The 15,074-nt window shown below is 36.0% G+C and overlaps 1 protein-coding gene across 1 annotated transcript in view; it reads right to left on the bottom strand.

Moving 5' to 3' along the window:
• Positions 1-15,074, bottom strand: part of LOC136031692 (FK506-binding protein 5-like) — a 62,875-nt gene that overhangs the window by 7,903 nt on the left and 39,898 nt on the right. Inside the window, exons 5-6 of the mRNA XM_065711376.1 lie at positions 8,707-8,858; positions 3,530-3,662 (exon numbers count right to left, since the gene is read on the bottom strand). Coding sequence (XP_065567448.1) covers positions 3,530-3,662; positions 8,707-8,858 — 285 coding nt within the window. The remainder of the gene's footprint in view (positions 1-3,529; positions 3,663-8,706; positions 8,859-15,074) is intronic.

The following is a 15,074-nucleotide window of genomic DNA, read 5'->3' as shown; positions in this document are numbered from 1 at the left end:
ATATGTGGTTCTTATGGAATGTATGATTGTATAAACTTCAGAGAGGGCTCATTTGACAGGCAAATTGAAAACTATAAGTCACTTTTTAAGAATCAGAAGAGATTACAGGGTAACTATCCCCCCCCCCCCCCCGCCACGCCCTTCATCCAATAAGAACTTCGAGTCATTTTTTTTAAATAGTTAAAAGATCATATAACGAAAACTCCGGGGCCAACACAATCCCCCCAGGGCCCGGTGGCAGGCGTTGTAAGTTATGCCCTGGGTATGTATATGGTATTTATGAAAGGGATGCCCACATAAACTTCAGAGACGGCTAATTTGATTGGAAATTGAAAACTTTTTACGGGTCAAAAGAGATCCGAGGTCAACTAGCCCCCCCCCTTACATCTTTGTTCCCCAAACCAATCCGAATTTTTTTTTAGATAGCCATTTTGTCAAATACAGTTCAAACCAATCCCCAGGGCCCACGCAGGTGTTGTAAGTTATGCTCTAGGAGCATATATGGTTCTTGTGGAAGGGATGCTCGTATAAACTTCAAAGAGGGCTCATTTGATTGGAGATTAAAATTTTTAGTTCACTTTTTAAGAGTCAAAAGAGATCGGTGGGCAACTAGGCCCCTCCTCCTCTACAAATTTTTATCCTCAATCCCATCCGATAATAACTTTGAGATAGCCATAAAAAAAGACCCTGGATTGCCAGTTAAATTGACATATACTGACATTTCTTCGATAAGGTTTTGATAATTTTTCATTTATGAAAATAAGAAATGTGAAAACATTTCAAACGTATTTTGTTTTCAGTAAAACGCAAATTGTTTTCTGGTCTTGAGAAGGCATAGGGGTTATCAGCCCTACTCATGTCAATTTTTGCTCGTTGTGAGCTTGACTCCGCTATTTATTGTAACTTCTGTTGGTTTTGAGTTTCATTTGTTTATTGATAGTAATCTGTGGTAATTTTAAACTTGGAAGATTATTTGACTTTATTTTTGCTCATTCTTGGCTTAATCGAGCTCTTTACTTTTCTTTGAAAAACTCGTCTTGAGGAAAAAGTTTTTTAAATTAATTTCTTTTCTTTTTTTATTGACATAGTCTTTTTCATAGAAAAATTAAAATAGAGTATGGGTTGCTATTTGTATGTTGGAGAAACTTTTTCAAAAATTTTTAATCCAGACAAAAACAGTATTTTATAATTTATTTTATAGCTTCTGAAGTTGACCTGAAAAATAAAACTTCATGTCATTCCCGAAAGATTTTACCTATGCTCTTTGACAACCTCGATACATTTACACTCTTTTTATTTGTTCAAACTGTAAGAGCAGAAGTAGTAACAGTGGTATCCCCAAAAGTTTCAACTTAATACCCCCAGTCGTTCTCGATATATTGCAGAGGTGTCTTATTGGGAACCATTTAAACAATGCCTTTTATTTTATTTTAAAGCAACATTTAGTTTTAGAACATAATGGGCCAATTGCATAATTGTGGGGGGTTGACATGCCTAATATTCCTAAAGACATAGTTGCTGGACAGTTGTCCAGTGCTGAACAAAATGGCTGTCTCAAAATTTTGACTGAATGCATTTGGAAAAAGAATGGGCTTGAGAGAAGGGCTGCTTGCCATCCAATCTCTTGTTACTCTTAAAAAGGGCACCCTATAGTCGCGCTGTAACTGGAGTGCAAGGGGGAGTGCTTCCTCTTCATATATCTAGTAAAAACATTTTAAATAAGTAAAAATAAAGTGAAAACATTTTATATGTATTTTTTTGGAGTAAAGTGCAAATTATGTTCTGGTCTTGAGAAGTTTGGGGGTTGTCAGTCCTTCTCATGTTTCTTACGATCACCCTTTCTATGTATACCCTATATGCTCCCCAGGGCATAACTTACGAGGACTGTAGGGGTTTGTCAACCTTAAAGACATAATTCCTGGACCTTTCAATTACGTTGAACAAAATGGCAATCTCAAAATTTTGATTGGAAGTGTTTGGGGAAATGGTGGGTGTGGGAGGAGGGGTTAGTTGCCGTCCAATCAATTTCGACTATTTAAAAGGCCAATAGCACTTCCAATTTCCAATCGAATGAGCTCTTTTCAATGTTTCTAAAACAATAAATGGGCATCTCAAAATTTCTATCAGATACTTTTCGGGAAAATACGAGGTGTGGTGAGGGGGGGGGGGTATCCACCCTTCGATCACTCTTAATCTTAAACAAGGCACTAGAACATCTGATTACCAATCCAATGAGCCCCCTCCGAAGTTTACGATCACCCTTTGTATATGTATATATATATATATATATATATATATATATATATATATATATATATATATATATATATATATACCCTTACCCTGAAGGGTCTGGGGGGGGGGGGGGGTTGCTATCCTCAAAGACATAATTTCCAGAGCTTTCAATTATGTTGAACACAATGGCTATGTCAAAGCTTCGATTGGATGTGTTTGAGGAAATGGTGGGCGTTGGAGGGGGGTTAGTTGCCCTCCAATCACTTTGGACTATTCAACAGGGCACTAGCCCTTTCAATTTCCAATCAAACGAGCCTTTTCCGAAGTTTCTACGACAACCAATAGCCATCTCAAAATTTCTATCAGATGCATTTCGGGAACCCTTGTCCTGAGGGCTCTGGGTGGGGGGGGGGTCATCCTCAAAGATATAATTTTCGGACCTTTCATTTACGTTGAACAAAATGGCCATCTCAAAATTTTGATTGCATGTGTTTAGGAAAATAGTGGGCGTGGGAGGGGGATTAGTAGCCTTCCAATCACTTTCGACTATTAAAAATAGTCCTTTCAATTTCCAATCGAATGAGTCAATTCCAAATCAAGGGGATGGGGGGGGGATTCATCCTCAAAGACATTGATTCCAACAAGCAAGAATGTATCCAAGATTTTTTCTAGAGGGAGGGGGGGGTTACAATTGCGAAAACTTTAAAAAGCGCATTAGAAACTTGTTTACGTTCGTTTCTGTTAAGTTTCTATGAGTCGTATCAACATTTTGGGGGTAGGGGGGGGGGTTTAAGCCCCCTCCTCTCGGATACAGCATTGCCAACAAGGCCAAAATACCCTACTTTCTGTTGAAATGTGTCCCTAAAGCCTCTGTTTTAGAAGGGTTACTTTCTTAATGCGGAACCGTTTCAAAGGGTTCCGTACCACTTACCATACCACAGGCAAAGATAATTTTTTTCAGACCTCTAGACAAATTGTGATTTAATTAGATATCTTGAAATTTTCATCCGATGCAATGTATGGGTGCGGGGTAGGGAAGACAGAGGCATAAATTGCCCTCTCATCGCTTCCGCCCGCTAGAAAGATCGCTATAACTTTTGATTTACGATCAACAAGGTTGAAAAAAAAACTGTTTCATTTGAAGTCAATGTTATTGCACTGATTCTGATTGGTCTATATTTCTCCAACAACCTAATATAAATATTTCCGACACACATATTTGTTTTTCCTTTACTAGCACTGCTTCTGAGAAGCGGTTGCAGCATGATTGAAGTTTAAGCAACCAATTACTCACTTCTTCTGAAATAGCTCTAATTGACTGATCATATGTAGAAGTGTCTCTCCAGATATTGGATAAAGTCCTTCTAAGCTCCTCTGCTTCATCATGAATTCTATCCTCCTCCGTTGTGAATTGTTCCGACAATAATCTAAAAGAAGAAGAAAGCTAGCTAAAAAACTTTGGCTTGAATAATAGCTTGAATATTACTGATTATAACTGAATAATTAAATTATGTTGATTATAATCGAATTGATTGTATTTAAGTACATTGAAAATATGAAGGCAATTTTAAAAACAGTGAGATTTGGGTGGCCTTAAAGGCTTTCTGCGAGCGTATTGCATCAGATGAGTATACGGATTCGACAAAAATCGGTATAATCAAACCGAAAATGGAGTTAAACCAGCCTAACGAAAGTATATAGGACTAAGCCAACAGGAAACATCATAATTGATACATAAGCCCGAGGGCTACTACTAATGAAGACAAATATTAGCCTAAACTAAAGGCTGCTTTTCGCCTTCCCCGACTATACCCGTCTACCGACTTTTATGCAGATAAAGGTCTTGATACACTTGACACCATTATTACCAAAAATAAACTTCACCTTGCCATTACAGGTTTCAATGGTATGTTACATGAAGTTCCCCAGCGGTACTGTCTCAGGTTGTCGTCATCAGGTAGGTAACCTTTATCGCTACGTAGTCTTTCTCGAAAGTTATCTGCTCCAAAGTGTTCATCCACAGCTGCTAAGAAATCCCCAATTTACTCTTCTATTTTGTTGTGGAATTCAATGTCATCCGATATACCTCTTCATCTTACACTGCGTTCTATTTACCGGCGTTTTTTCCCTTAATGAAATTAATTTAACAAATCCTTTGAATTTATCCACATTATGGCCTTAATAATCTGTATTTGGTCTGGTTCCTTCTATTTCTCTTATTTTTATCTTACCCTTTCCTTTTTTCTCTTTACATGTGTATGAAATTATTTATCTTTGATACAAAGTGTTAAACGTAATGGATCCCCAAACAAGTTAACTTCAGGGGATCTTGTTTTTACATGGTGTATTATATACTGTATAGTGGATTTAGTATCTAATAAATGATTGATGATTGATTGATTGATTGATTGAAAGTAGTTCCCTGTACCAAATAGGCATACATTAACTAGTTTTTGCTTCTTCCTGCTCCCTAATTAAATAGCAAATTTAAACTATCGTAACACTGGCGTTCACAAAATATGTGTAATTTTGTAATTCTTGACTAATTTTAGTACTATAACAGGTCTATTTTTTATATGGCCTTAGTTAAAATTGATTAACTTCTCCAGGTGGTAAGATGATTACTGTTAGTAAATTAACCAAGGCGGTAAGGCACTTCTCCAGGACGTTACTTTTTTTCAATTAACTCCTTTCAGCCTATCATTGATTTTCTAATAGTGAAGGTCCGGCTAACAATTCAATAACACATATTTTACACTGTATTTTTTTGCACAAAAATTTTAAATCAAACAGTTCGTGGTAACGAACTGTAGTAAGGAGCGACCCGGCTCAATAGTAACCAAAACTCAAAAAAATTGAATTTTGATACCAATACCTACATCAAAAGAATCGCATTTTAATGCTGATTTTAAACATATAAGTTTAATCAAGTTTAGTCTTACCCATCAAAAGTTACGAGCCTGAGAAAATTTGTGTTATTTTAGAAAATAGGGGGAAACGCCCCCTAGAAGTCATAGAATCTTAACGAAAATCACACCATCAGATTCAGCGTATCAGAGAACCCTATTGTAGAAGTTTCAAGCTCATATCTACAAAAATGTGGAATTTTGTATTTTTTGCCAGAAGGCAGATCACGGATGCGTGTTTATTTGTTTTTTTGTTTTTTTGTTTTTTTTTTTCCCCAGGGGTGATCGTATCGACCCAGTTGTCCTAGAATGTTGCAAGAGGGCTCATTCTAATGGAAATGAAAAGTTCTAATGCCCTTTTTAAGTGACCAAAAAAATTGGAGGGCACCTAGGCCCCCTCCCACGCTAATTATTTTACCAAAGTCAACGGATCAAATTTCTGAGATAGCCATTTTATTCAGCGTAGTCGAAAAACTTTATAACTATGTCTTTAGGGACGACTTACTCCCCCACAGTCCCCATGGGAGGGGCAACAAGTTACAAACTTTGACCAATGCTTACATATAGTAATGGTTATTGGGAAGTGTACAGGCGTTTTCAGGAGGATTTTTTTGGTTGGGGGAGGGGTTGAGAAGAGGGGGATATGCTGGGGGAACTTTCCATCGATAATTTGTCATGTGGGATGAAAATCTCCATGAAGGGAGCGCAGGATTTACTAGCATTATTTAAAAACACAATGAAAAAATAAATATGAAAAAGTACTTTCAGCTGGAAGTAAGGAACAGCATTAAAACTTAAAACAAACAGAAATTATTACCCATTTGAGGGGCTCACCTCCTCCTAATACCTCGCTCTTTACGTTAAAGTATTTTTAGTAATTTCAACTATTTATTCTACGGCTTTTGTGATTCTGGGGTCATTCTTAATGAATTGGGACAAAATTTAAGCTTTAGTGTAAAGAGCGAGGATCTGACAAGGGGGCGAACCCCCTCATATATGTAATAAAAATATGAGAATACAAAAGTTCTTTACGTAAGCTAATTTATAAGTTACGTAAATCTCTTACTAATAAAAATATTCGTAAAAAATTAAAAGTTCTAGTTGCCTTTTTAATTAACCAAAAAATCGGAGGGCAACTAGGCTTCCTCCCCCGCTCTTTTTTTCTCAAAATCATTCGATCAAAATTATGAGAAAGCCATTTAGCCAAAAAAAAAAAAAAAAAAATGCAAATTTCGTTTTAATTATTCTTCTGCGGAGAGCCAAAATCAAAACATGCATTGATTCAAAAACGTTCAGAAATTAAATAAAAAAAAAACAAGTTTTTTTAACTGAAAGTAAGGAGCGACATTAAAACTTAAAACGAACAGAAATTACTTCGTATATGAAAGAGGCTGCTTCCTCATCAACGCCCCGCTCTTTACGCTAAAGTTTTTTACTGTTTTAAAAAGAAGAATTGATAGACAGAGTCAAACTTTAGCGTAAAGAGCGGGGCGTTGATGAGGAAGCAGCCTCTTTCATATACGAAGTAATTTCTGTTCGTTTTAAGTTTTAATGTCGCTCCTTACTTTCAGTTAAAAAAACTTGTTTTTTTTTTATTTATATATTAAAAGAGTGAAAGAAAGAAAATTTATTTTAAACGTTAAAAGCAAGCATATTAAGAACAAAATTCATAACAAAATGATCATCAAATTGATAACACGATTGATTGTCAAATGATAAGATTTAAATTTTTAGCAATAATTGCAACAATTTGAGCATTGAATACTAAGGACATAGGACATAATTATGAGGACATACTTTAAACAAGACATTACCCGCATAATGTCTACTTAGAGAGCAATAAAACGTTTTCTTATTTAGTGTTTTCTTTATTTTCAAAGACAACTGGCCCATATGTAGAATATCAGGATTTTCCCCAATGATCAAATCGACTATTCATCTCAATTTTAAATCAATTAGCTACCTCATAATTTTCAAATTTTGGGTCACAAAATAGCAGAAAATTTCCTAGGGTACAATCTCTTTAGAAACTTAAAAAGAACACAAGAACTTTTGATTTACATTCGAATGAGCCCTCCTCTAATTTTTGAGACCATTGGTTCGATAAAATCACCTCTAGAGAAAATCAGCGACATTTCTTCTGGAAAAAGATACAAAATTCTACATATTTGTACATAAGAACTTGAAACCTCTACAATGAATGAATGAATGTTCTTTATTACCTATCTATAAATAAAAAAAAGAAAAAAATAGAGTACAATAAAAGAAAGGAAAACAAAACAAACATGTCATAGAGACATACACAAATTACTAATAATACCAAACCTAAAATAGTACGCCCTTCAAACGGTGAGAAGAGGACTGGTTACTCAGTTTCTGAAACTGTTCATCCCCGGTCATACCAAAACGGTTCAAGATGTACTTATTCTTAAACCACCTAGGGGCCTGAAGCAAAAACTTCGCGTACTTAAAATAGCACTTTCGCAGCACTTGCCTATAAGATTCAGTAAAAATGTCCCAAAATGGGGTCAAACATAGAATATCCAGGACAGCCACACTATTATATATTCAAGAAAGGGCTTTCCGTTCCAGATTAAGCTGCGATGTAACCACACTAGCATAAGCAATTCTAAGTTTGCGTTCAGCATTTTAAAGCAAAAGCTTTCGTGTATTCTTAATCTACAATATGATTCACTGATATACTAAATCTGAAGGTGAGATTTTAATCATCATCACTTGCATTTTTAGAGGTGTTTTCCCCCTATATTCTAAACCAGAAACATATTCTCAAGCTCATAAATTTTGAAGGATAAATTTTAACTTAATAGATTTTATATATTTTATATTAGCATTCAAATCTAATTCTTTTGATGCATTAATTGTTATTAAAACTCATTTTCTATAGTTTGGTTACTACTAACCTGTGCACTTTCAGTTTTTTATCACGAACTGTTTAATAAGGGAAAGTTTAATGAACATTAAAAGCAAAAATATTACTTGCCAGGACTAGCGGCATATCGTCAAGTGAGGGTACTGCGAAACCTGATATAAAGGAGAAAAACAACAGGTGTAGAAGCTCAAACATTCAACTGGAGGGTTTAGGGGGTTGCTACCAACTAGCCTTGACTATCATAAATAAGCCTGTAAGGTGCATGTCAACGAAATGACATTCTAACATTTTGGATTTACTAGATGGGTTTAGAAAAAGAAAGGGCAGGGGATAGCCGTGCTAATTGTCACGCATATTTTCTGTGAAGACAGTGTTTAGAATCCTTGTTGCTAGGGCTCCACCCTTCTCTAGGTAGAAAAGTTATCTAAATTATAACAGCTTAAATTGCTCAATTATATTTTTAAATTTTATAAAAATTCAGTTAGCTTAACATTGCGCTAGTTAAATAAATGCTAGTTAAACTAGCTTAACTCCGCCCCCTCTTTTATCAAGCTCCATGAACACACCACATGCTCGTTCAAGTTGGACATGGTAAAATCCCCTATTTAGACTTCTTGGCGTAATAATACTCATTTATAAAAACCTTGATGAGCAATAACAAAAAGCAGAAAATACCTTATTTTCTCAGTGTTGACTGTAATTTGGCATTCAATTCGCGACAGCTCTTCTCGAATTTGACTCAATTCTTCTTCCGCTCTCTCCCGGTCACCTTGTAACACTTTGACTTCATCTTCTATATTTTCTGCAGTACCATTTATTCGGTTCTCCTAGAAATTAACAAGATGTTGTTGGCAATGAAATCCGAAGGAAATAATTAAGAAAATAAGACGGCAAATAATTAAGAATAATTAAGAAAATAAGACGACAAATAATTAAGAAAATAAGACGGCAACATGGTGGATGTATAACTATGATGAGAAACAAGAACAAATAGAAAAAAGAAAAATTGCTTACCTTTCTAAAGCAGTGGCGTCAATTCAAGCAAATGTAGGGGAGAGAAGGTAGTGGGCAGGATCAAATGTAGTTTTCAAAATCTAGGGGGGGATTTTTTGGTACACAGGTCTTATAGTCACCAAACCCGATAAGTGAAGTTAGATTAATCCTAATGAAACAATTCTTACCTCATAATATGCAGAATAATTGTAGCTAACACATTTTGCACGCGGACCCGCTATACTTTACCCCACCCCCTAATATGCAAATATGTAGCCCAAATTATATATTTTCAATGCATTTTCCCATCCATAACTTGTTTTTCCAGTTTTGTTTCGTCACAGCTGATTCATTTTACAGGTACATGGAGCGAAACAGGAGACGCATTGCGAGAATAGCTAGAAAATATATACTTTGGGCTATATATTTGCACATTAGAGAGGGAAGGAGGGTTGGTGGTGAAGTATAGTGGTTCAACATGCAAAATTTGTTAGCTACAATTATTCTGCACATTATGAAGTAAGAATTGTTTAATTAGGATTAAAATAACTTCACTTCTTGAGTGTGGTGGTTGTAAGACATAAGTACAAATTTTTTCAATGAAAATACAAAAAATAAATATTTTAAATGAAAATAGACCAAAAGGAAATATTTTTCACATTAGTTTGGAGGGGGTGCAATTTCCCCCTCAGCTGGCCTGTTGCCTATGAAAGTAGCTGGAACAGGTATTTAGCTAACACGAAAAAGCATGAATAATTTTTTCTTGTACCCAACTTAGTAGGAGTCTTCCAAAATATGACAACGTAGTATTTCACCTTCCATCTTTATAAAACCCATATCTTACCATTAATGTATTCGACTACGTTATTTTTCGTGTTTAACAAAACGTCCGAGAGTTTTGCCTTCTTAGCCACGAGGGGCCAAATCTAACCTTTAGCTAAACTTTGAGCATACTATTTTCAGACAGCGTTACAAGAAGATGCAAAATCAGCTATTTTTCTTACTTTTTCTTTTACTTGACTTAATGAGAATCTTCCAAAATGGGACGGAATAGTATTTCCCCTTACTTCATTAAGAAATTAAATAAAAAAAAACAAGTTTTTTAAATGAAAGTAAGGAGCGACATTAAAACTTAAAACGAACAGAAATTACTCCGTATATGAAAGGGGCTTTTCCTTCTCAACGCCCCGCTCTTTACGCTAAAGTTTGACTCTTTCTCTTAACTCTACATTTTAAAACAGTAAAAAACTAATAAAGAAAATAAATAAAGAAAAGGAAATAAAGAAAATAAATAAATAAATAATACGAATGGGTGATCGGATCTTAATGAATTTTGATATTTAAAAGGATATCGTGACTCAGAGCTCTTATTTTAAATCCTGACCGGCATTAAGCCTCTTATATTCCTTTTAAATCAATCTATTGATTCATAGAATTTTGTTAGAGCTCATACCATATGATCTCTTGGCTCTTAGCTCTTCATGCCTCGTCACAAGTGCTATATGAGCTCTTAGCTCATGTTTAATACAGATATCACAAAAAATTTAAATCTAGGGAGCAATATCCATTTTTTCCAAAATACCAAAAAATATGTTTTCAAAACCGGGGGGAATTGACCCCCCTCAAAACATTGGCGTCCCTAAATTAGGTTGGCAGAAATTGGGCTAGAAAAGTTACAGGAATTACTAGATTTCAGAGAATTGCTGAAAAAAAATTGCAAAAGGAACTAAATTCATAAATAAGCGGCATTCAGTAGGAAACAGCTGAAACGGGAGTGACTTCGAAACTGGGCGGAAAAAGTTGCTGGAATATCCCAACGCTGATTAACTCAAACATAATTTATGAGTATACAGATACTTATAAATGAGCGAAAAAACACATTTGAGAATTCGAAAAAACACACGCACTGAAGAATTACAACATATGTTAGTGACTTTGCATACTATTTTTGATCAGTGGCGTCAATATTACTGAATTTTAAAGGGGGCACTAGACTTTTTAAAATCAAGGGGGACATTTTTTTCCAAAATGGAAATACCTAAAAAGCCTTTTTTTAATGGAAATACAAAAGAAATGTATTTTTTTAATCTAGAGGGGGATTGGCCATGTAATTTAACGGGGGGGGGGGGTATGTCACCCTAAAATTTAAAGATTTGTACGATTTTCCTTTAATTTCTTATACTTACGCACAATTTGTCTATTTTTGTGTGTTTTAAAAACATGGCAATGGTAGAAACTCACAAAAATGCTGAAAGAGGGGAAAATATATTTTGAAAGTACAGAGGGGAGGGCAATCTTTTTTTTCAATTATCTCTATTAAAATACCAAACTAAGGTTATTTTTCAGTGGAAAAAATTACAAAATATTAGGGGGGGTGGGAATCTAGGAGGCTAATAGCCCCTCGGTGCTTGTATAATATTGCCCCTACCTAATATTCTTCATCTAAGTAGAACCTGTTTCTCTGACTCTCAATCCTAATGAAATATACCTAAGTATGCTAAAGATATAACACTTTAGCAACAATTTTGGGCTATATATTTGCCCATTATGGGGGGGGGGTAAAGTATCGCGGTTCTGCATGCATAATGTATCAGGTGCAATTATTCAGCATATTATGAAGTAAGAATTGTTTTCAAACGTCACGCTCTAAAAAAAATACTTTACCAAAACCGCCTCCCCCTAATGTGCGAACATATAGCCCATTTTATATATTTCCCATATATTCCCATCATTTCTCTATGTCTTGTCTTACGCTAAGCTGAAAGTTTCTAACAAAAAAAAAATGCGTCAATGGATGAACAACTTGAGTCTTCGGGGTTATATCATACAAGTACCGGCTCCTCTTCACTTGATGCCATAGGAACAAGAGATCTACCACCACCACAAAAAAAAAAAACAAAAAAAAAACAGCATACAAGCCTTATCAATTTGGCTAAGAAAACAAGAGCTGAGAGCTCATATGGCACTTGTGACGAGGTCGGAGGAGCCAAGAGCTCATATGGCATGAGCTCTAGCAAGAATCAATAGATTGATCTAAAAGGAAAATCAAAGGCTTAATGCCGGTTGGGATTTGAAATAAAAGCTCTGAAACACGAGGTCCTTCTAAATATCAAAATTCATTAAGATCCGATCACCCACTCGTAAGGTCGAATCGGGGAAAACGACTTTATCAAGTCAATCTGTGCGGCTCCCTGACACGCCTACCAATTTTCATCGTCCTAACACATCCAGAAGCACCAAACTCGCCAAAGCACTAGACCCACCCCCCTAGTTCCCCCAAAGAGAACAGATCCAGTTCGGTTACATCAATCACGTATCTAAGGCATTTGCTTATTCTACTCACCAAGTTTCATACCGATTTCTCCACTCTAAGCGTTGTCCAAGATTTTCGGTTTCCGCCCCAACTCCCCCTAATGTCGCCAGATCTGGTCGGAATTTAAAATAAGAGCTCTAAGACATGAGTTCCTTCTAAATATTAAATTTCATTAAGATCCGGTCACCCCTTCTTAAATTATAAATACCTCAATTTTTCTAATTTTTCCAAATTAACACCCCCCCCAACTCCCCCAAAGAGAACGTATCCGTTTCAATTATGTCAATCACGTATCTGGAACTTGTGCTTATTCTTTCCATCAAGTTTCATCCCGATTTCTCCACTCTAAGCGTTTTCCAGGATTTCCGGTTTCCAATTTTTATGTTCCCCCCTCCAACCCCATATTTCCCCGGATCCAATTCGAATTGAAAATGGAGCATCTGAGACATAAGATCTTTCTATATATCAAGTTTCATTAAGATCCGATCACCCATTCGTAAGATAAAGATTCCTCAATTTTCACGTTTTCCAAGATTTCCGGTTTCCCCCTCAAACTCCCCCCAACGTTACCGGATCTGGTCGGGATTTTAAATGAGAGCTCTGAAGCACAAGATCTTCTAAACACCAAATTTCATTAAGATCAGATAACCCCCTCCCCCCAACTTCCCCAAAGAGAGTGAATTATGTCAGTCACGTATCTTGGATTTGTGCTTATTCTATTCACCAAGTTTCATTCTGATATTTCCACTCTAAACATTTTCCAAGATATCCGGTCCCCCCCAACTCCTCCCAATGACACTGGATCCGGTCGGGATTAAAAAAAAAAGAGATCTGAGTTACGAGATCCTTCTAAATAAGAAATCTCACTAAGATCTGATCACTCCTTCGTAAGTTAAAAGTACCTCATTTTTTCTAATTTTGCAGAAATAACCCTCCACCCTCCCCAACTCCCCCAAAGAGAGCAGATCCGTTCCGGTTATGTCAATTACATATCTAGGACTTGTGCTTAGTTTTTCAACCAAGTTTCATCCCGATCCCTCCACTCTAAGCGTTTTCCAAGGTTTTATGTTTTCCCTCCAACTCCCCCCCCCTAATGTCACCAGATCCAGTCAAGATTTAAGATAAGAGCTCTGAGACACGATATCCTTCAACATTAAGATCCTATCACCCGTTCGTAAGCTAAAAATACCTCACTTTTTCTATTTTTCCAATTTAACCGTCCCCCACTCCCATCCCCCAGATGGTCGAATCGGGGAAACAACTATTTCTAGTTTAATCTGGTCTGGTCCCTGATACGCCTGCCAAATTTCATCGTCCTAGCTTAACTGGAAGTGCCTAAACTAGCAAAACCAGGACCACCGACAGACCGACAGAATTTCCGATCGCAATATGTCACTTGGTTAATACAAAACCACCGACAGACCGACAGAATTTCCGATCACAATATGTCACTTGGTTAATACAAAGTGCCATAAAAACACCGAAAACAACTATAATTTTGGCTCCTATTTTAGGGAGAATAGAAAGGAAGAAGGGAAATATGTTCTCACTTTCAATAAAAAGTTCTTGTGTATAGGTGCTATATATTTCTTGTTTTCGAAATTTCCAATTGCTGATCACGACCTTGCGCATCCTCGACTGCTCTGTGGAGACTGTGTTCATTTTTGGCAGTTTTTCCTTGGTGCTGGATAATCATCCAAGCGTATTCCCTCATTTATAGTCCGTTTTTGCAGTAGGATAAACAAAATAGGCAGTATTTCCCCTGTTTTTTATTTTTCTTTTGTAAAATAAAGACTATTTTACTATTAGTTTTTCTACTTTCCAGTTCTTAAGTTTTTAATCACTATATTTTTGTGCACAATATTGACAAGCATTTTTTCTAACAATAGCTTAGAGGGTTCGAAACACTGCAGGGAATAGGATTCTTCCCCCTTCTCTACTTGTGGGAGCAAGGGTAGAGTGATATAAGAGCACAAGTTTTAACCAGTTTTGGCCTTATAACAAAATTATAATTAAATGAATTAAAATAATCAGAAGTAATAGTAGTATCCTTGTATACAGTTTAAGTGGTACCCTATCTCCTACTCTTTTCTTCCTTAGTGGTTTAAGAGCAGTAATAAGGAGTAACGGCGACTTCATCAAAGCTGTCATCTACATAACCAAGGTAACATTTTCGACCCGAGTCCCCCTCAAGGGCCCCGAGCCCACCTCCAGGGCCCCAATGAGCCCCCCTCCCCATTTTTTCTTGGGACTTCGAATTATTTAGGAACATTTAACTATTCTCCAAAAACTGTAATGACTACAACTGGGTGGCAGTGTTGTGCCAAGTACTTCTTTTTTTACTTAAGTAAAAGTACCAAGGAATCAGCGAAATTTTTACTTAAGTACACGTATTAAGTACTTCTCTAAAAATCTACTTAAGTAATAAGTACTTTTGAAAAAGTACTTCAGTACTTAAGTACTCAAGTATTTCGATTTTACTTCAATATTCAGTATTTTACTCAAGTACCAATGTTTTACTTACAGTAGATAACACACAAAACACTTCTTTAATATCCATTTCCTTTCCAAGTAGACAAGATAAGCAAGGTTCTGCCGAGAAATCGACCGCTTTTCAGAAAAAACGATAGTTTTCATGAAAAAAATTAATTGGTTTCGTGAAAAATCGAATTTTACTTCAGTTAAGATATAAAAAGAAAAGAATTTACAAGGTTCATTCATTACAGCTTCATCATAC

Source organism: Artemia franciscana, chromosome 10 (assembly GCF_032884065.1).
Source record: "Artemia franciscana chromosome 10, ASM3288406v1, whole genome shotgun sequence".
Classification (NCBI taxonomy): Eukaryota; Metazoa; Arthropoda; class Branchiopoda; order Anostraca; family Artemiidae; genus Artemia; species Artemia franciscana.
Note: the sequence above shows the minus strand (reverse complement) of the source record. Positions and strands in the feature narration are given on the sequence as shown.